The sequence below is a fragment of the Mustela nigripes genome, chromosome X, assembly GCF_022355385.1.
Source record: "Mustela nigripes isolate SB6536 chromosome X, MUSNIG.SB6536, whole genome shotgun sequence".
Lineage (NCBI taxonomy): Eukaryota > Metazoa > Chordata > Mammalia > Carnivora > Mustelidae > Mustela > Mustela nigripes.
In genome coordinates, this window is record NC_081575.1 from 19,152,489 (window position 1) to 19,173,780 (window position 21,292).

Consider the following 21,292-nt stretch of genomic DNA (forward strand, 5'->3'; position numbering starts at 1 on the left):
ACAGATTGGTGGGTCTACCTGGGATTGCAGTGGGTAAGAAGGAATCGTATGAGAATAACTTTTGCCCTCTATTTTGTAGTATGATCCCCTTGGGGGAACAATACATGGAAAAGAAGGTGTGACCCCACTGACAGAGATTTCTTTGGGTCAAAGACTTATTGGCCGATCCTTCATTGGCTTCTTCCAATCTCATGTTGGAAGTAGAGTCTTATGGGGGTTTAATGTGTTCAAAGGGCATTTTTATTTCTGCAGTGGTATTCATGCTCTACAAAGATGAAATCAAAGTCATTTTCAGAAGATCGATTTCTTGGGTGGTTGGAAGAAGTACATTTGGCATTTCAGGAACCTAAAGATACAGGCAATTACAAATGTAGATATTCCACTGAGACACAGCGTTATACATAGTTAGAACTTAGTGGAGCTGATAAAGTTTGGTGAGAGGAGAGGACTTGCCCTTGATTATCTCCTAGAAGAGGCTAAGTTTCAAGGAAGGGGGAGGGAGTAGGGGCTAAAGTTCAGCTGCCATTACTTGTCTTTAGAAAAAACTAGGAAAATAAAACTAAGAGATAATAGGGAAGAATCATCCTATCTCTAATTCAGGGTCTCTTCCCTTTCTAGGACTCTATCCCAAACCAACTCTGACAGCGTATCCTGGGCCCATTATGGCACCTGGAGAAAGCCTGAAGCTCAGATGTCAGGGGCCTATCTATGGAATGACCTTTGCTCTAATAAGGCTCGAAGACTTGGAGAAATCCTTTTACCGCAAAAGGCCAATAAAAAATGAGGCATACTTCTTCTTCCGGGCTTTGAAAATCCATGATGCTGGACATTACTTCTGTTTTTACTATGATGGGTCATACAGGGGTTCACTTCTCAGTGATATCCTGAAAATCTGGGTGACTGGTAAGAGAGGGGAATGCCAGGAGACCTATGTTAGGGGCTAAAGATATACAACTTCTGGGCCACGTGGAGAACGTGATCCTGCAGCCAGGGCTAACAGTGGGAATGGGAGCAGAATTTGTACAACTGGGCTTAGGATAGGATTTTCCAAGGGTGTACTGAAGGAAGAGAACCCTTAGTGGTGAAAGGGGAGTCAGACCACTAGCCCTTTATATTTTTGGTCTCATCCTAGACACTTTCCCCAAGACCTGGCTACTTGCTCAGCCCAGTCCTGTGGTCCAGATGGGTCAGAACGTGAGCCTGTGGTGTCGAGGGCCAGTGAATGGAGTGGGGCTTGCACTCTATAAGAAAGGAGAAGACAAATCACTTCAGCTTTTGGATACCACCAACACTGATGACAACGGGTCATTCTTCCTCCATAATGTGACCTATAGTGATGCTGGCGTCTATAGCTGCCACTATCTCCTCTCCTGGAAGACCTCCATCAGGATGACCTCACACAACACTGTGGAGCTCGTGGTTGTAGGCAAGTGCTAACAAATGTCATTTGTATTTATCATCATTACAGTGTTCTAAGAAGGATCTAGCAGACTTGTACTCTTTTGGAGTTATGAGCCAAGGAAAAATACACTAGGAGGTTGGTGCAGAATTTTTTCCAAAAACTTTGCCTATCTTCTCTCCCAGGATTGTTACTCAAGGCTGGCATCTTGGCATGGCTTAGGCTCATTGTGCCCCCTGGAAATGTTACTTTCCTTCTGGCCAGGGAGAACTTGTAGGTATGAGGTCTCCCTGATAGAAGGTAGAAACCCAAGAATCTTTAGAGTACTGAGGAGTGAGCCAAGAGGTTCTAAAGCATGGTCAAATTTTGAGACCACTGATTTAGTAGAAGTGGAAAGACAGGAAAGATCAAATAGGAAGGTGAGAAGCTTGTTGGGGGAAGTGGTACTGAGTTCAAGGTCACTTATTCTAACTCTGATTTCTGGATTGCTTGCAGATAAGTCCCCCAAACCCTCCCTGTCAGCCTGGCCCAGCACCATGTTCAAGCTAGGAAAGGTCATTACCCTTCAGTGCCAAGTACCTCATCCAGCCCTTGAATTTTCTCTGGAATGGGAAGAAAGAGCAACATTCCAAAAATTCTCAGTGGATAGAGACTTCATCATCAGTAATGCTGAAGGAAAAGGCACAGGGACGTACATTTGCAGCTATCACATAGAGGCTCACCCCAACATCTGGCCAGATCTCAGTGAACCTCTGAAGCTGATGGGGCCAGCAGGTGAGAGGACAACTCTTCCTAGGGTTGCCCTTCCATGGCTTTGGTCATGATACCCCAGGGATCATGAAGCAGTGCCCAGAAAGCTATGGAAAGGGGAGTCAGGGGCATGTAAATCAGGGCTCTTGGGTTTGGACACACTTCCCCTGGGGTGGTCTCATAATCACTCAAAGGCATTGAGCAGGACACTTTCAAAACTTCCATTCTTCATGACAAATAAAGCCACACTGTCTCATCTTTCCTTCGCCTTCAGTAACCAGCTCCTCCTCCCTCCTCCTCACCCCAATCCCAAATGTGTTCACCTCCCCTTTTCCCTATCGAGACACCTGCTCCTGGTCTTTTCTGGCCACAGGCTTTCTCACATGGAATTGTGTTCTGAATGAAGCTATCAGGTTGTCCCTAATCATACAGCTTGTTGCCTTGCTGTTGGTAGTGCTGTGGATAAGGTGGAAGTGTCGGAGACTCAGAATCAGGTAACTGTCTTGTCCTAGCCCCCCGTTCTTCAGTCTAGCTGAGTCCAGGCTCCCCAGAGACTCAGAATGAGTCATACCCCAGTTGAGATAAGCCACAGGGTCGTACTCTTTGTATCCCCCACCTTCTGGGCTTAAGAAACAAGACTTTCTCATCCCAGCTGTTCCTCTTTCACCTCACAGAGAAGTCAGCACCCAAGCCAGAAGATAGAGAAGCATTATTTTTAGAGGGAAAGGCAATCAGAACTTCATTCACTGATTCCCTGTCCCTCTACCCTCACCCAGGAGAGTGTCCCAGTCTCCCTCCCGAATCACCCTGTCTCCCAAATGAACTTAGTCTGAACTTCCTCTCTTGTAAAAAGCCAAACTGTCTCCCTGGGTATTATCTAACTTCCATCCCAACTTTTCACCCTTACCCCTAGCTTTCAAGGGCTAGAGAGCATCATGGTCCATCCTAATCTCCACAGAAACCAGTCTCTCTGCCACTCAGGCCTCCCACCATCTGTGCAGAGCATCCTGAGAATATAATCCTAACGTGGATGGGCATCTGATGAGGCAGTAGATTGGTCCAGGGAATCAAACTACTTTCTCTGAACTACAAAATGGTGAACCAAACAGGTCATCCTGCCATTTCCTTTGATCCTTTGGTGTCCTCTGGGCCACCCTCCTCCCTCCTTGATCCCCATGGCCTGTGCTCAGGCGATTCTGCCTGACAAAAGGAAGGGAAATGACAGCTACTAGGTTGGGTGGGGACCTCAGTCCCTGAAGGCCTTACTTACTACCCCCCAAACTTCTGCACCTGGCTGTAGCCCCCTCACCATGATCATGGACCTTTTTGTGTCTGGAACTATTCAATATGCAATGGATGGTGATTGTCCCGGTGTGTGTTTGTGTTTCCCACCAGGATTTGAGGGACAGAAGGCTTGGGTAATTAGAAGGGAGTCCCCTAAATCTTCTGCAAAACCCACCACCCTTTGCATTTTCAAAAAGTCTCAGTGGGGGGCCAGGCTTAGTTGTCCTCAGACTCGATCCTGAATTCTGCACCTTGGGGTAACCTCCAAGCCAGAGGTCAGAAAACAAATGTACCTTCAAGTGCCCCACCTCAGCTCAGGACCATTGCATCAAAGAATGAGCTTAGGAAACAGATTTCAGAGAAAGCAGCTCGAAAAGCATGTTTTCCTGACTGGGAAGGAGGGTCAGTGTTTTCTAAGTACAAATTGCCAAATGGATTTTGGCTTAATATCATCTAATTCTACAGGACCCATAATCCAAAGCTGCTGCACATTGCTAGTCATAATCTGGGTGGGGGTAGAGAGATCCCACTCTCTGACAAGCTTAGCTCAGCACTGACAATCTTCGGGTAATTCACTGCGGCTGCCTAGGCAACCCTTCCATAACAAAGGCAGGTGAGGCAGGTCGGTCTGAGGACCAATACTGCCGTAATAAAAACTGCTTCCAAACTTAAACTTGATGACGGAGAAACACCCAAGATTTTTTTCCTCCACCCCCACACCCACCACCCAGAGCTGCCGATCACTCTGAGCTCCAGAGGTTCTGAGAGCTGGAGTTACAAAAGCATTTTCACATCTGACAACTCAATTCCAGCAACAGCCTAATCAGGGGCCATGGGGAGCTGACATCTGATATAGGCTGAGGAGGGGGAAGGGGGCGGGGGGCACGTGGGTCATGAAAGAGCAAGAGGTTTGTAGGTGGTGAGGCCCTCAAAAGGAAAAGTCATCGATGTCAGAAAAGATTAGATCCCATTATCCTGCCCAAATCCAATCCCTATTGGGTGGTGAGTAAGCCAATGACATAAATTGCCGCCCCCTTCTCTCCGCCCTCCCCCTAACCCCAGCAGCTCCTCTCATCTCTTTTCTGGTCTCACTAGAGGAGCCTGGTTGCTGGGAACAGCTCAAGGGGTCACCATGCTCTTCATAGTCACAGCCCTTCTCTGCTGTGGTGAGTACAAGGGGGTGGGGAAGGGGCCTGGGCAGAAGGCCGGGTGAAGTCCCGTGGGGGAGGGGGCAGAGCCCTGGCAGCAGTTTCTTTTGCAGGACTTTGCAATGGGGTATTGACAGAAGAGACTGGTGAGTTTTTCCTGCTCCAGACTGGGACATTCCTTCCTGGAGATCCGAAATAACTACAGAGTGTCAGTGTCAGTGGCCAGGGAGTGACTGGTTGGGAGGGACGGACAGCCAGGAAGGGGCACTTGCTAAAGCTGCTGGCAAAATTCAGCCTCCAACTCTGCTTTTCTGCCTGCAAAATTTCCCCCAAGCTTCTGCACTTTTCTGAGGCTCAGCGGAGACATCAGCTTCCCCTTTCCCCAGCACCTATAGAAGGAAGGAAAGAGTTTGGGTTTGTGTTGAAAGGGGAGGTGGGCACTGTGATCTATCTGGCTAGGGGGTTCAAGGGCAAAGAAGGGGGGAGGGGAGGGAGGAGGGATGATGGCTTCATTAACTCTGCTGTTTCTAGAAATAATCATGCCAACCCCTAAGCCTGAGCTTTGGGCAGAGACCAACTTCCCTTTTGCCCCATGGAAGAACTTAACCCTCTGGTGCAGAAGCCCTTCTGGCTCAACTAAGGAGTTTGTGTTGCTGAAGGACGGGACCGGGTGGATTGCAACTCGCCCGGCCTCAGAACAGGTCCGGGCTGCCTTCCCCCTTGGCGCCCTGAGCCAGAGCCACACTGGGAGTTACCACTGTCATTCGTGGGAGGAGATGGCTGTGTCGGAGCCCAGTGAGGCACTTGAGCTGGTGGGGACAGGTAAGAAAGGGCAGAGGTTCCTCTCGGGGTGCCCCTCAGTGCCCTGTGACTTCAAAAGTGTTCCTAAGGGTGGGGGAATGCACAGCAACCTGGAGCCCACCGGACTTGTGCTGCAAGTAGGAGAGAAGCGGCCCTGAAGTGGGGGCGGGGGGTGGGGAAGAGAGTGAGAGGGGGACTAATAGGTTGAGCCAAAGGCCAGGCCAGGATGGATTTCTTTTTTCCTGACCAAGTGACTCCAAGTGTCTCCTCTAGGCACCTCCAAACTTCTGCCTCCTTTTCCACCCCATTTTGTTTTCCAGACATCCTCCCCAAACCTGTCATGTCTGCTTCCCCCCCAGTCCGGGGCCAGAAACTGCAAATCCGGTGCAAAGGATGGCTGGCAGGCATGGAGTTTGTTCTGTATAAGGAGGGAGTGCAGGAACCTGTCCAGCAACTTGGTGCCGTTGGGAGAGAAGCCTTCTTTACAATCCAAAGAATGGAGGATAAAGACCAAGGCAATTATAGCTGCCGTACCCACACTGAAAAGCGCCCCTTCAAGTGGTCTGAGCCCAGTGAGCCCCTAGAGCTTGTCATAAAAGGTAGAGCTGAAAAGGGTGCGTGAGGGGGTGGGGGGAAAGCAAAGCTCTGGGTCAGATACTCCTCTCCCCACAGCAAACTTTGCTGCTGGTCCTAGGAGCCTGTGTCCAATCTTAGAGCCAGGCAGGCGTGGCGCTGGGAGTGCCAGGGCCTCTGGCTGCACGATATTAATAGCCATAATCGTTATTAATAGCTGGGGTTTGTGGAGGGTGATTTAATTTTTCTAATTATTTTCATATCAATTATCTCATTTAGATATAGGCCAAATATTCCAGGGAGGCAAAGCAAGTATCATTTCCCTTTCTTGCCCAAATGGGCAAACTGAGCCTCAGGGGACCAGCAGAACCCTCATGACAGTTCACTGTTTTAACCAGCCTCTATTGCCTGCCCTGATGACAGGGAGGATTCGGCTGGAGGAGGTGAGGGGTGTGGGGGCAGGAGTCCCTGGGAAAAGTCCATCTACAAAGTGGATTTGCCTTGATTTTTAAATGCACCTACTTCTGAATGTAATGTAGAAAACAAAGCAGCTTCCAGGAACCAATATTTGCTATATTAGCTATCTTTTTTATTAATTCAGTTTCGTGTCATGTTTTTGTTTTTTGCCTTCTAGAAATGTACCCCAAGCCCTTCTTCAAGACATGGGCCAGCCCTGTGGTCACTCCTGGTGCCCGAGTGACTTTCAATTGCTCCACTCCCCAGCAGCACATGAGCTTTATTCTTTACAAAGATGGAAGTGAAATAGCATCCAGTGACAAGTCTTGGGCAAGTCCAGGGGCCAGTGAAGCTCACTTTCTGATCATTTCTGTGGGCACTGGTGACGGAGGGAATTACAGCTGCCGCTATTATGACTTCGCTATCTGGTCTGAGCCCAGTGACCCTGTGGAGCTCGTGGTGACAGGTCAGGAGTGGGGAAACGCAGATGGAGACAGGATTGACCCTGGGACAGTGGGTGGAAGGGCTGTCAGTGGGAGAGGAAAGGTGCTCCTTCTAAAAGTCAGCAGGTTAGACCACAGGACTCTGTGAGCACAGGGTCATGAGTTTAAGCCACACATTGGGTATGGAGCCTACTCAAACAAACAAACAAACAAATAAATAAAAATAAAATCCACCAAGAAAATGCTTAGGAAAATGCCTGGCACATGGGAAAGAGTCCACGAAAGGCAGCAGATTCTATTATTACTAATACAGAGGGAAGGGACAAAGGAAGGGGAGAGACAAGTAATTCACTTCTAAGGAAAGAAGTGAGGCATATGGGGGTGTCCAATCCCCAATGCCAAGCTCACTTGCCCTATATCTGAAATCTTTTGGTGGCTTGGCCTTAAGCTTTAGGCTCAATGTTCACTTTTTCTTTAACTGGGTTGTCCGAGATTGGCGGGCTGGATGGCCCTCAGAGAAAGGGCAAAGACCTTGAAATGACAGCTGCATATTATGCAGCCATTACAAATGATAGTTTTCAAAGGCTGATTAACGTCATAGGAAAATGTTTACTACATAAAGTTAAGTGAAAAATATTAAACTACACAACCGTGCATACATTGGGATCCTAATTATGTAAATAGTTACAGCTACAATGACATGGTCACATAGAGAAAAAAATGAAAAAGAGATATAGAGACATGTATAAAGAATGGTTATCTATGAGTGGTAAAATTGTATTTCTTTAGGTTTTTTTTCGGTATTTTTAAAGTTGCAAAATATACACATACTGTTTGTTACAATAATGCTAAAAAAGTAATCTGCAGAAAGTGGAGGGCAGGCTTCTCTCATGTTGTGATCTCTTGAATTTCAGAATTCTACCCCAAACCCACTCTTCTGGCACAGCCAGGTCCTGTGGTGCTTCCTGGGAAGAATGTGACCCTGCGCTGCCAAGGGGCTTTCCAAGGCATGAGGTTTGCCCTCTTGCAGGAGGGAACCCGTGTTCCCTTACAGTTCCAGAGCACTTCTGGGAACTCAGCTGACTTTCTGCTCCATGCTGTTGGAACAGAGGACTCTGGGAACTACAGTTGTGTCTACTACGAGACAACCATGTCAAATAGGGGATCATATCTCAGCAAGCCTATTATGATCTGGGTGACTGGTAAGAACAGACAAGATGTATTTGAGAAATAAAACTGATAAACATACGGGAAGGGAAAAATAAAAAAAAAAAAGAGAGGGAAGCAAACCATAAGAGACTCTAAAGGACAGAGAACAAATTGAGGGTTGATGGAGGGAGGTGGATTGAGGGTGGGCTAAATGGGTGATGGGTATTTAGGAGGACACCTCTTGTGATGAACACTGGGTGTTACATGTAAGTGATGAATTGTAAATTCTCCTGAAGCCAGTATTATACTATATTTAACTAACTAGAATTTAAGTAAAAATTTAAGAAAGAAAAAATAATATGGGCACCTGGGTGGCTCAGTGGGTTAATCCGCTGCCTTCAGCTCAGGTCATGATCTCAGGGTCCTGGGATCGAGTCCCACATCGGGCTCTCTGCTCAGCAGGGGGCCTGCTTCCCTTCCTCTCTCTGTGATCTCTTCCCTTCCTCTCTCCTACTGTGATCTCTCTCTGTCAAATTAATAAATAAAATCTTTAAAAAAAAAAAAGAAAGAAAAAAATAATAAACTAACTAATGATATGGGGAAAAAGAGAACAGACAAGTTATGAGACGGGGACAGAGACACCTGGAGTAGGGGTTAGGAAGTGTAGAAGGCTAGGCCAGACCATGGAGGGGGGAACTATTGTATCCAGAAGGAGAAAGATGAAGTGTTAATGCAGCGAGTGGTAAGTAACTTTACTCACTACATCTTTGGTCTTTTTTTAGACACATTTCCCAAGCCATTGTTGTTTGCTGAACCCAGTTCTGTGGTTCCTGTGGGGCAGAATGTTACTCTCTGGTGCCAGGGGCCAGTCCATGGAGTAGGGTACATTCTACAAAAAGAAAGAGAAACCCCTTCAGTACAGCTCTGGGGATCCACCAGTAATGATGGGGCATTTCCCATCACCAATATATCTGGTGCTAACACAGGGCGTTACAGCTGCTGCTACCACCCTGACTGGACCAGCTCTATCAAGATACAGCCTAGCAACACTTTGGAACTCATAGTCACAGGTAAGGCGATGGTGCTCTAGAGCAGGCATGAGAGCATAGAGAAGAGAATGGATTGCAAGAGGGCTCACGGAAATAGTTTTCAAAGAGGTCAAGGAGAGGCAAGCAATAGTGTCTCCTATTTATTGAACAGACTCTGGGAGTGGCACACTGGAAAGTGGCCTCTTCTCTCTGACCAGAAGTTAATTTCTTCTAGGTTTGCTCCCTAAACCCAGCCTCTTAGCCCAGCCCGGACCCATTGTGGCCCCTGGAGAAAATATGACTTTTCGATGCCAAGGGGAACTGCCAGATTCAACATTTGTCCTGCTGAAGGAGGGCATTCAAGATCCTTTGGAGCAACGGAGCCCAAATGGGTACAGGGCTGACTTCTGGATGCCAGCTGTGAGAGGTGACGATTCTGGGGTCTATAGCTGTGTTTATTATTTGGACTCTGCTCCCTTTGCGGCCTCTAATCGCAGTGACTTCCTGGAGATCTGGGTGACTGGTAAGGTCCTGGAGACCTCAGTAATAATCTAGATTTTGTAATTTTGAAGTAATTATCCCTAAGAAGGTTCAAAACCACTTTTTAACTCTGGTTGGTTGTCCTGATTGGTTTCAGATAAACCCCCTAAGCCTTTGCTGTCAGCCTGGCCCAGCACCATCTTCAAATTGGGGAAGGACATCACCCTTCAGTGTCGAGGACCCCTGCCCGGTGTTGAATTTGTCCTAGAACATGATGGAGAAGAAGCACCTCAGCAGTTCTCAGAGGATGGGGACTTCGTCATCAGCAACACAGAAGGAAAAGGCATTGGCAACTACAGCTGCAGCTACCGCCTCCAGGCCTACCCTGATATCTGGTCAGAGCCTAGCGATGCCCTGGAGCTGGTGGGGGCTGCAGGTGAGAGGATAGTCCTGCCATGGCCCTGGCATGACCCTCCTGGGATCCCAGTGATAGTCTGGATGGTGACCATCAAAGATGGAAGAGGGAGGATTTGGAGTCTGATACTTCAAGTGTGGTCATCTTTCTTCTAAGGATGGTGAGGCGGTAGACCTCAGATCCACCCAGAGATACAAGCAGGCCTCTACTTTCAAGGCCTCTTCCACCCCCAAAAGGAGGGCAGTGTCTGCCTCAGCATAAGCATGTGCTCTAATCAACCCCTCTGCATTCTCAACGTGGCTCCAAGGGAAGCCTGGAGAAGGCCAGATGAGGGGGCAACAAGAGATCAGGGGAACGTATATGTGCTAATCTCCATGGCCTTGGTTTCTGCCCTTTTGTCATCACAGGCCCTGCTGCTCAGGAGTGCACTGTGGGGAACATTGTCCGAAGTAGTCTGATTGTGGTGGTAGTTGTAGCTTTGGGGGTGGTGCTAGCCATAGAGTGGAAGAAGTGGCCTCGACTCCGAACCAGGTAAATGCCTCATGTCAGCCTCCTTCTATAAACCCAGGGCTGGTGGAAAAACAATGATCTGAATGCTCCTCAAATATCTGAGCCCCATAACACAACCTGTTTTCAGATTGATGATTTTGGATCCTCCCTTAGTTATGTCTTTTTCTCCACACAGGGACTCAGAGACAGATGGAAGAGACCAGACCATAGCCCTGGAAGAGTGTAATCAAGAAGGAGAACCAGGCACCAGCACCAGCTCTCCCTCATCCGGCTCTCAGGGAACCTCAGTGGAACTGCCAGTCCCAATATAATAGTCTCCTCCTTTACAAGAGCTTTCCTCTCCTCTCTTTTATCCTCAGAGACCTGCAAATCCAACTGGTTATACTGGGAGTCAACCCCATCTACTGCTCTTTGGCCACTAATCATCTGAGCTGGGTCAAGTGGATTCTGGGAGTTGAGAGCTCTACCAGGATGAGATGTTTCCTGAAGAGAGATTCCCCACCCCTATAACTCCTCACTGTACTGATTTACTGGTGCATGAAATTCTGTTAAAAATGTGTTCTGAATTAAAAAGTATTCACTATTTAACTGCAAAAACTATAAGTGGTTTTTCCATGGGTGTGTTGTTCACTTATAGCTTGGAGATGTTATATTGGAGCTGACCTCCATGGCAGAATAAGAGAGCATGGGCTGCTAGCACAAAGGAAGGAGTTTAAGGATGGGGTGGGGGAGGAGGGGAGGCTCCAAAAGAGTACTTCCCAATTTGGTTTGAGACACGGTTCAGTGAGGAGAATGTCCTTTTGTCCTTCAATCTCACAGATGGATGGATGGATGGATGGATGGATGGATGGATGGATGGATGGACAGCAATATTCCCTCCAAGTTTAGCCCAAGGAGGGCAAACATTGAAAGTGTATCATTGAACACTACACCAAAAACTAATGATGTACTATACGTTGGCTAATTGAATTTAAATAAAATAAAATAAATAAAGTAAAATAAAAAGAAAGAATATCCTTTTCACTGTGTTAATTCTAGGTCCATAATATGCCTGCTTTCAAACATTAGGATTAGCCCCTCTGCAGAACTTTGAAATTGATGAAGTGTGCTTTGTGGCCCTTACCTAACAATCATGGAGTGTACGTTAATTCACACTTAAGTGTCAATGATTAATAAAAGCTGAATATTTTGCCATTCCCTGAAGAGACTTTTATTTTTCTGAAAGAATGGGCCTCTGGTAGTGGGATCTCAGAGAGTGAGTAAGCAAGTGAGTTGGTTGAAGTGGTTTGTTTGGAGCAGGAAGGGTGGGGGGGTACATGCTCCCAGGACTCCAGATGGATACCAGCTTGCATTCTGAACCCCTGATCTTCTTCCCTGGATCAACATATCATTTGCTCTATGGGTGGGAGTTCAGTACACATCAGGGGGATTGGATTAGGGAAGGGGGTTTACCTAGTTCCTCAAACCTGTTCTTGACCTACAGGTCCTAGAGGAGGTCATGATTCCTCAAACCTAACCCTTAAAGTTCCTTACCTCCTAACACTGTTTAATTCTAAGATAACACAGTTCAGTAGAGCAATGCACAGGGGTGCTGCACACAGTGAGTTTTTTTTTTAATCCCAGTTTACAATAAAATTTTATTGTAAAATAAAATTTTACATTAAGGAGCTTATTTACCCAGCAACTTAATGGGGAAAAAATGCATCTCATTTCCCTTAATCCTTACAGAATGAAACACTGAATACTATAGACTAATTTGTATTAAGCTCTTTGGAATGTAAAAGTACAAAGTTTCACTCTGATTTCCATCTGATGAGATTCTGTTAGTGGCTTATACTAATTTCTTATGGTGTTTCTAAAAATTGCATTTCAAAAGTGTTTTTACACTTGAATTTAGCAAAATGTAATTGTTGCTTTCTGCTGAGCACTACTCTCTGCCTTCAAACTGTTAATCCCTAACCCTTGATCAAGCTGTACATTTTGAACACTAACGAGAGGCTTGTTCTTGGTCCTTGGTTTTAGGATAGAAGTCCTTTGCTCAGGTCTGATTTTGTTTTCCAGTCATCAGGTGTTCCAAAGTGTATTATCAAGGCTAATGGCAGGTTTGTACAAGTTAACAAGTCATTACCATAGCTGTTAACCAAAGGAAAGAGAAAGGGGAAGAAAAGAGCAGAGGGCCAAGGTCTAAAATCTAGAGAAGCCTCTGAGTTAGAAGAGCAGGAAGAAGATGAGGCAAAAATGACAGAAAAAAGACTCTTGTGAAATCCAGACATTGAATCTGGGGTCTTTTATGTCAAAAAGATTTAAATACTGGTGCTCATGAAATCAGATAAAATTTTGATAAACCTTTCAATGAGAAACAAATAGTGAGAAATATTGTGACACTGGACTGTTAGTTGGTTTTCTAAAAACGCTCACATATACCATTCTTTCACTTAGAGAACCAAGTTCTACATGTTTTAGAAAGGAAAAAACAGTTGTCAATTAACTGTGAAATACTTAAAGACAAAGAGCGACTTTGGGAGCTAACTTTCCTACTTGCTGTCAGAGCTATCTCAATGAATTAAATATCTATTTATAATGCAGAAGTCGTCACAAACTATCTCAATGAATTAAATATCTATTTATAATGCAACCTTAGCTTGTTGCTGACAATGCTCCACATGGCACTTTTTTTCAACCTGGTTGCCATGGGAATCAGTCCCTTTACCCCTGGCTGGCCTCTAATCATCAGCCTAGCATCAAATAATTTCTGGGAAATGGAATCTCTGTTAGGGTGGAATGAACCTTTAGGAACAGAATTTGTCTCAGGGATGCCAGGAACAGAGGCCAAAGATCCTCTCCCCATGTTTAAACAGCAAATACAAATTACCCCTGATCCGTGAGCTCACATAACTTTGGCCGAAGCATCTCACAGCTACAAAGATTGTCAAGGTGGTGTGGTCCAACCCCCAACCCAGTGCACAGTCTCCTTCACAGCAGAGCTAATAGTCTCTTTCTGTACACCTCCAGGGATGAGGAACCCACCACTTCATGACACAAGCTGAGAATTTCAAATTGTTTGATTGATTCCACATCTGTCTGTGTACATTCCCTTTGTATTCACTGTCTCTAGTTCTGCCTCAAGTCACAACCCAGATGGAGTCTACTTCTTACACACAAAAGTCTTTCAATGCCCACAGTTATGGGTTGTCCTCCCTGAGTTCAGAATATCTCAGTAATGGTGCTTCCAGGGTTTGGCCAACATTCTTTTGCAAATGTATCTCTATGTCGTTAACTCCGTTACCCAGGCTTCAGAGGGGGTAGAGTTCATGTCCACACAATTCCTGCCAGGTTCAATGACAGCAACTCTTTTACATATTTTATATATCCATTACTGTATAGAAGAATATGCTATAGAATATTTAACAGTGATTAAATGATGTGATGAAAAATAAAGCAGAGAAAGGAGATACATAAGTGTGTGTCTGGTGGGGAAACTGCTGCAATTTAAAAAGGGTAGCTGAGGGGCACCTGCGTGGCTCAGCACAATCCCAGGGTGTTGGCATTGAGTCCAGGCTGGCCTCCTTGCTCAGTGAGAAGTCTGTTTCTCCCTCCGCCTGCTGCTCCCCCTGCATGTGCTCTGTCTTCTCTCTCTCTGACAAATAAATCAAATAAAAAAATAAAAGGGTAGCTGAGAGTACCTCACCAAGAAGGTAAATTTGACCTACGGTTTGAAGGGCATGCAGAGAAAGGCATGCAAATATCTAAGTAAAGCGTGTTCGTGTCAGGGAGAGCAGCAAATGCAACAGCCCTGAGATAGGAGAATGCCTGGCTAGTTGGAGGAACTGTGACTAGACTCTAGTAGCTGGAGCTGATTAAGTAAGAGGGAGAGAAGGAGATGAAGTCAGAGAGGTTGTGGGAACCAGGCCAAGCAAGACCTTGATAGGTCTTTGTAAGGATTTTGACTTACACCATGAGTAAAATAGGAAGTCACCACAGTGACATGATTAGACTCACATTTCCAAAGGACTATTTGGTCTTCTGCATGGAGAGTAGACTGAGGGGTGAGGATGGAAGCAGAGAGATCTGCTAGGAGGCAATTGCAATAATCAGGCAAAAGAGGGGGAGATAGGTCAGTACAGTAGCAGAGTGGTAAGGAGAAACGGTTGGATTATTGCTGTAATCTGAGCCAAGAGCCAACAGAATATAGTAACAGATTGGGTGTGGGGTGTGTTCTGTAAACATTTTCATTAGAAGGAAGAATTGTTTCAAATGTTGTCTTAGTGTTTCCCTCCCTGCGTTATTTTAATCTCATCCTCAAGAAAGAGTTTTCCAATTCCTCCCAAGTTAGGTCACCACTTCTAGACAGTTCGTCAATGAGTTTGTCATTGTCTCTCTAGAAACACTGTGAGCAAAATGCAATCCTGTACATCTGAAGTGACCTGACTGGCACAGAGCACACAGGACAGTGAAACATCATTTTCCAGGATCTCAACTCACCATTTCTATTAATGCCATCTAAAATTACATTAGTCCTTGGATGGCCAGGTCACTCTGTTGGCTCATAGGAAATCTGTGGTCAACTAAAACCCACAGCTCTCTTTCACACAAGCTCTTCCCAGTTCAATCCTTTCTTGTTTTTTACTTGTAAGGGTGATGTACTATTTTGCAACTGAGTTTTTATCTCAGATATGAGACTTGACATTTATTCCTGTTACATTTCATCAAACAGGCCCTAGCTTACAGACATCATATATTACCACTTAGTGAGCCTTCTTCAATATTTCACACATATAGTCACTACCTACCTTGTTTACCTCTAAAAGCAATTCTGTGTGGCCCCGTGCTATTATCATCCCCATTTTACACATGAGGAAACAGAGGCTTGAACAGGTTATGTAACATGCCCAAGGCCACCGAGCACCTAACCAAGGAAAGAGTTGGAACTAGAATCCAATTTTGCCTGATTCCAAAGCCAGATTCTCCCATGCTAAATTTTGGGTAGCACAGTATCTAGAACATAGTAGGTGCATCATAAATGTTTATTAAATTGCCCCCTTCACATCTTACTTTTTATTCATGTTATTGAGCTGATACTCATATTCACTTGGTATTTGTTGTGCTCTGTTTTAGAGCTTTATATTTATTAGGCATCTTAATCTTTACAATAAATTTATGAGATAGGTACTATCTTTATTCACATTTTCTACAAAGAAGGCAACAGAGATAGAGATGAAGCAACCTGTCTAGGTGACACAGCCAACAAGTATTGGGGACAGGCAGTCTGGCTCCAGAGTTTGTGTTTATAACCACTAAGCTATGCTGCCTCATGGTATTCTGAGGTCTTGAACTTGCACTCTCAAGGGAAGGAAGTGCCTTAGTCTAGCTCACCGTCCACTGCCCAGTACTAAACCCACAGCCTTCCTGCTGAAATCCATTTGGGCCTCCCTCTTTTCTGTTTCCCTTTTTTTATTGACGAAACCTGGTCTCCAGGCTTAGTAAGAAGGAAGACTTGCTCATGTCCCCAAATTTAGTCTTGGTCTCTCCACTTCCTTCCCAGGACTCCATGACATTGCTCTCACACAGACCAATTTTTTCAAGCCCCTTCTTTAAGAAGGGTCCCGACTCAGTTAAATGACCCCTATTCTGAATAAATATCTGAAAAAAAAATGCCCACTTGTTTGGTGGTGGCATGTCAAGTAGAGGCCTGGAGAAGAAGGATGTTCCCTCAGTCCCTTTGTCACTCCATAGACCCCTAGATCACACACCATTATATCAGACTATGGTAAATTAAGTCTATAGGATCATATCTAGAGTCATGTTATAAACGTTGCATGATAAATGAGTATGGAGAAATTGAAGCCATTCACACAACTTATTGGCGCATTGAAGATGAATTTTAGTGAGGAAATTCAGAAGGCCATCTTTGGCAGCACATGTTAAAGGCCCAAGGATGCTAGCAAAATATATCTGAGGGGCCAGAATTAATTATGAGCTAGAGATAAATTCTGTAAAGGGTGGCATGTCCTAAGAAACTTTTCAAAATTAGCCAAAGTTCCTTTATTTTGCAGGATCATTACCCAAGCAGTTATTCCATTTTAACCCAGCAGTCAATCCTGGGGAGTCTATCAATTGCTATCACGAAGTTAGAACTGATCATATTCATGTGGACACAGTGAAGGAATCCTAGACTTAAGAATATTTGAATTGGCAAGGTCATCAGAAATGATGCAATGCAAGGACTTTCTACAACATACCAAACAAATGGCTGATCTGCTTGAACCTTTCTGGAAGAGGGGTACAGGCAGTGTGGGAGTGGTGGAGGGTATAGGGTAAAGGACTCTTACTACCTATAAAGAGTGTTTGTTCCTTCAATTATCAGGTAACTGGAATGGTGAGGAAATTCTTTGAATGTTCTGAAAACTGCCTTCTTTCAGCTTTTGTACCCATTGTCCCACAGAAAATGTTTAACACAAAATATATCCTTAAGCTTTTGCTTTTCCAAGTAAAACATTTCTTCAAATGCTGCAACTAGAGTAAAATAATGCCTTAGAGATGCTTTAACCAACTTTAAATACAAAGAAATCACCTCCATTGTGATGGACATTATACTTCCATTAATATAACCCTGAAATCTCAATAGTATATATAGCAACAACATAACACTATGATGAAACTTCATGCTAACCAAAACTCTCGTGCTTTTTATTTTTTTTTTTTTAAGATTTTATTTTCAGTTAATCTCTACACCCAAAGTGGGGCTTGATCTCACAACACCTGGATCAAGAGCCACATGTTTTATGGGCTGAACCAGCCAGGCACCCCTCCCATGTCTTTTAGAGAAGTATTTCTAAGCCTTGCTTTCACTCTGAGTTTATGTAGTTAATTTTAGAGCTGAAACATACAATTTCACATTTGTCCCAACTACATTAGAGTAAGAAGGACTTTTTTTGTTGTTGTTTTGTTTGTTTTGTTTTGGTTTTGGATGTTTGGCTTCCAGCTATTTGTCCCCTTGGCAAATTACTGAATCTGTGAGCCTCAGTTTTCATATCTGTAAAATGTAGATAATCACTATTCTAATTTTGCAGGGCTATAGCGAGGATAAAATGAACAACATATGTGAAAGTGCTCTGTAGTTAGGAAAGTATCATGCCACTATAAGGCCTAATGTTGATGACAACAAGGATTCTTATTTTCTATAGTACAGTGTACTCAGATATCCCCCCAAACTTGGCCTTAATCCCAAATTTGGTCAATGTCTTATCTTCATCCTCATTAAAATTGAAAGTACATGTCTTTCTGGGTTTGCAGTAATTTATTAAATGCCTACATTTTGTATATGATCATTTAAGGAGTTAAACATTCAACTGTCTGTACTATCAGCCTACCCCATTTTTCTACTCTGTCTGAAAGAACATCAGAGAAGTGTTTGTCAAGATTCTTGCTGAAGCCCAGGTAAATGCTTTTTGCAGCTTCCTCTTGTAAGCCCATCCAAAAGGAAATGAGCTTAGTCTGGCATGACTTGCTCTTAATGAACCCATGCTGGTTCTTCATGATTACTAAGTCCCTTTCTAAGGGCTCAGAAATCATCTTCTTAATAATCCATTCTAGAAGTTTGCTAGTGATCAACGTCAAACTCACCAGGCTAGCATTTGTAGATTTTCCTTGTCTTGGGGGGGGGGGGTGGGTAATTGTTTTATTTAGTCTTTTGGCAACTCTTTCCTTATCAATGAGTCTTTGGAGACTACCGAGACATCCAAGTTTATAAGACAGACCAAAAAGAAACAATGCTAGCTCCTAAGCTGTCTTTCACTTTTCCTCATTTTATTGAAGTGGTAGAATTCATTTTGGTTAGACTGATGTAGACACCCTCTGTAATTGAGGTTATAGAGTTTATATGCTTTATTTTAGAAAACCCAGAATGTCAATGGTAGATTGGTTAGCAATGAAAAGTGTCCTTTCCAGGGGATGCTTTACAAGAGCTCACACTTCTAGAGCAGTGCTTAAACTTTAATGGGCACGTGAATCACCAGTGGATCCTGTTAAAGTGAAGATTTTGATTCAGTAGATCTGGGGCAGAGATTAAATTTAGGCACAATTCCCAGGTGGTATCCATGCTGTGGTTACACAGGCGATACTTTGCATAGCAAGGCTCTAGATTAATCACTCTAGACCTTGGTTACACACTGGAATCACCTTAAGAGCTTTTAAAAACCTCCATGGCCAAACTGTTCCCCCATTAGGTAAAGCAAAATCTCTGGGGTTGGGACCTAGGAATAGGTATTCCTGAAGCTCCTTGAGTTACCCCAGTGTACAGCCAAAGGTGAGAGCACTCCCTAAAACTAGTTATCTTTAATCTTTTAGCCAGTAGTCTTTAGGAGGACTCAAACTTTATGCCTTGACTCATGCAACTGTTGCACCTACTTATTATAAGCCCATGCATAAAGATATTCTTTTTCAGTAAATATTGTTAACCAAGAGTATTGGAAGTATTGTAAGAGACTATATTTCAGTGTTGGTAAATTTAGGGTTACTTTTGCTTTCCTACTGCTACCTACTACCATAATTGAGGGGTTAGTAGGATGACATGTGTGGGAAGAAGGTTAGGTTAGAAATAGTTTTGTATCATGGAACACTACACCAAAAACTGATGAACTGTATGGTGACTAACATAACACAATAATAATAATAATAATAATAATAAAATAAATAGATTTGTAGCAATAAAAACTCCTGTTTCCTCAGTGGGTTGTATTATATAATAATACCACTTGTACAACAATTTAGAAACTACTATAGAGATGGCCAGGTTGTGGTTTGACTTAGACAAAGACAGAAAACTCCACTTATAGTAAACATCTCTCTTTTGATCAGAGTGAATATACATGTAAAATAGAATATGCTTTATTATTAAATGAATTCTGTGTTTATTGATAGCGGGTTCATGACAGCAGAGACAGGCTAGCCCAGGCAACAGAAAGAATTTGAGACATATTATATGAAACCGTAAGATTCAAAGACAAGTCATTGAAAGGTATAGTCTTCCATGAAGATTCCTCAACATAAAGGTTAAGGATCAACACTATAAAAGAATAGAAAAGTAACAGAGAGCAGTCATTGGAGTTTTACAGATCTGAACATTTCTTAGTTGAGCAATGCTGATGTAAATCCTCTTCTTGGCAGCCAAGCACAGGGAGAAAGCCTATCGGTCTGCGGGTGGGGTGTGTGAAGGGTAATGGCTTGGCTGGCACTCCAGCTAGGGGCATACCAGAGGGAGAACAGCCAAATGAGGCCAGGCTCAAAGAGGAACAAAGAGCAGACCGGATGGTGGCAGGTCTCAAAAAAGTTCTAGGCAAGAATCCTCCCTCAGCAGCAATTCTTGCTGGCGCCAGACCTGACAATCCTTTGGGACAATGTGGAAAAGGGCCACTCTGAGGCCTGCTAATAGGATCACCATTATTCCACGACTGACCATTTTACAACATTTAGTCAACTTTCAGCAAACTCCTTCTTTTTATGTCCTGAGCATACAGTAGAGAATCTAAAAATGGAAGGCCTCAGAAGGAGAATTTGTAGCTCCTGCAAGGAAGGTAGGACCCTCTTAGAAGCTTTTCCAGTGACTTATTTCCTCCTGGAGAAGCTCCCAAGGACAGAACTGAGCTCATCCCTCCATCTCACTCCCTTCACACCTCCACACTTCTTCCAACATTTCATCCTAAACCCTCCATCAACCCGGTAAATCAAAGAGAACAAACAAATCACTCCCTTTAACACGTTTTCGTTCCAGATGCCACTCAGTGTGGCATCAGCAGGTCAAGGATCACCGTTCTGAAAGAGACAACCCTAGTCTGAGAGGTTTTCCTTGCATGGTCCCTAAGCATTGTTCCATGCTCTCTGTTAGATGGCACCCACTCAATCTCCCAAGGCTAGCACACAATGATACTCTTAAACCTCTTCATCTGTCCAGAAACAAAACAAGCCACAAACCCTTCTGAAGTGGCACAGTACACAAACAGTTCATTTTATGATTTGGTGAAGAATATGAGCTTTGGAGTGAGGGAGCAAACCCACTTACCAGCTGCACACACTTGCTTCCCACTACAATTCTTGGCACCTCTGTCCCTCCTCATGTCAAATGAAAATGAATACTAAAATGAATACTCTGAATTGAAAAAAAAAAAAAGAAAGGGTTGTTATGGAGATTGGCCATTATGTGCATCAACTGCATGCAATAAGTAGATGGTCAATAAATAGTAGCTTTTTTCCCCCCTCGACTTTTCTTGAGGCAACTATAAAGAAAACAACTAGTGAGGTGTAAAAGATACTAACCGCAAACAAAAGTTGAAGGCTACAAAGTCACAACAATTTGAAAGGAATATACAAGAAAAAAAATCATAAAAATCACAACCTGAGGTAATCACTGAAATATGAATAGAAATAACCTTGAGCTGTCTCTGCCCCAGGCGTGCTGAAGTTCAAGATTTTTGCTTTTTCTTTAAACTGCAGATGAAGTTCCCTGGTCTAGGAGTCAAACAAACCCGGAATCACATGCCAGCACTGTCCCTTACCAGCTCTGTGACTTTGGACAAGTCCCTTAATTTCTCCCAGCCTCAATTCCCTCATCCGCAGAAGAAGAATAACTCAAGTACCCAATTCCTATGGCTGCAGTAAGGATGTAGTGGGTTTGTCAGAGCATAGGAGCTCAATAAAAAGAAGTTGTTCTAATTAGCTTCTGTTCCTACGTCCTGAGTCTGTGAATTTCTAGGGCTGTGTTCATGGATACCATGCACGCACCTATCTTTCACATTCTCTTTCCTCCTAGGTCCTCTTTTGCTTTCCGGGAAAACGAGCTGACATATTTCCACCCATCCGTT

General features: G+C 44.1%; 1 protein-coding gene across 1 annotated transcript in view; it reads left to right on the forward strand.

Moving 5' to 3' along the window:
- IGSF1 (immunoglobulin superfamily member 1) overlaps positions 1-11,141 on the forward strand; it is a 510,284-nt gene extending 499,143 nt beyond the window's left edge. The window contains exons 8-22 of the mRNA XM_059386219.1: positions 619-903; positions 1,133-1,426; positions 1,895-2,173; positions 2,523-2,643; positions 4,529-4,599; positions 4,695-4,727; positions 5,113-5,403; positions 5,703-5,981; positions 6,590-6,877; positions 7,769-8,056; positions 8,786-9,073; positions 9,267-9,554; positions 9,669-9,947; positions 10,334-10,457; positions 10,612-11,141. Of these exons, the coding sequence (XP_059242202.1) occupies positions 619-903; positions 1,133-1,426; positions 1,895-2,173; positions 2,523-2,643; positions 4,529-4,599; positions 4,695-4,727; positions 5,113-5,403; positions 5,703-5,981; positions 6,590-6,877; positions 7,769-8,056; positions 8,786-9,073; positions 9,267-9,554; positions 9,669-9,947; positions 10,334-10,457; positions 10,612-10,747 (3,344 nt within the window). The 3' untranslated portion in view covers positions 10,748-11,141. The remainder of the gene's footprint in view (positions 1-618; positions 904-1,132; positions 1,427-1,894; positions 2,174-2,522; positions 2,644-4,528; positions 4,600-4,694; positions 4,728-5,112; positions 5,404-5,702; positions 5,982-6,589; positions 6,878-7,768; positions 8,057-8,785; positions 9,074-9,266; positions 9,555-9,668; positions 9,948-10,333; positions 10,458-10,611) is intronic.
- The last annotated feature ends 10,151 nt before the right edge of the window (positions 11,142-21,292 follow it).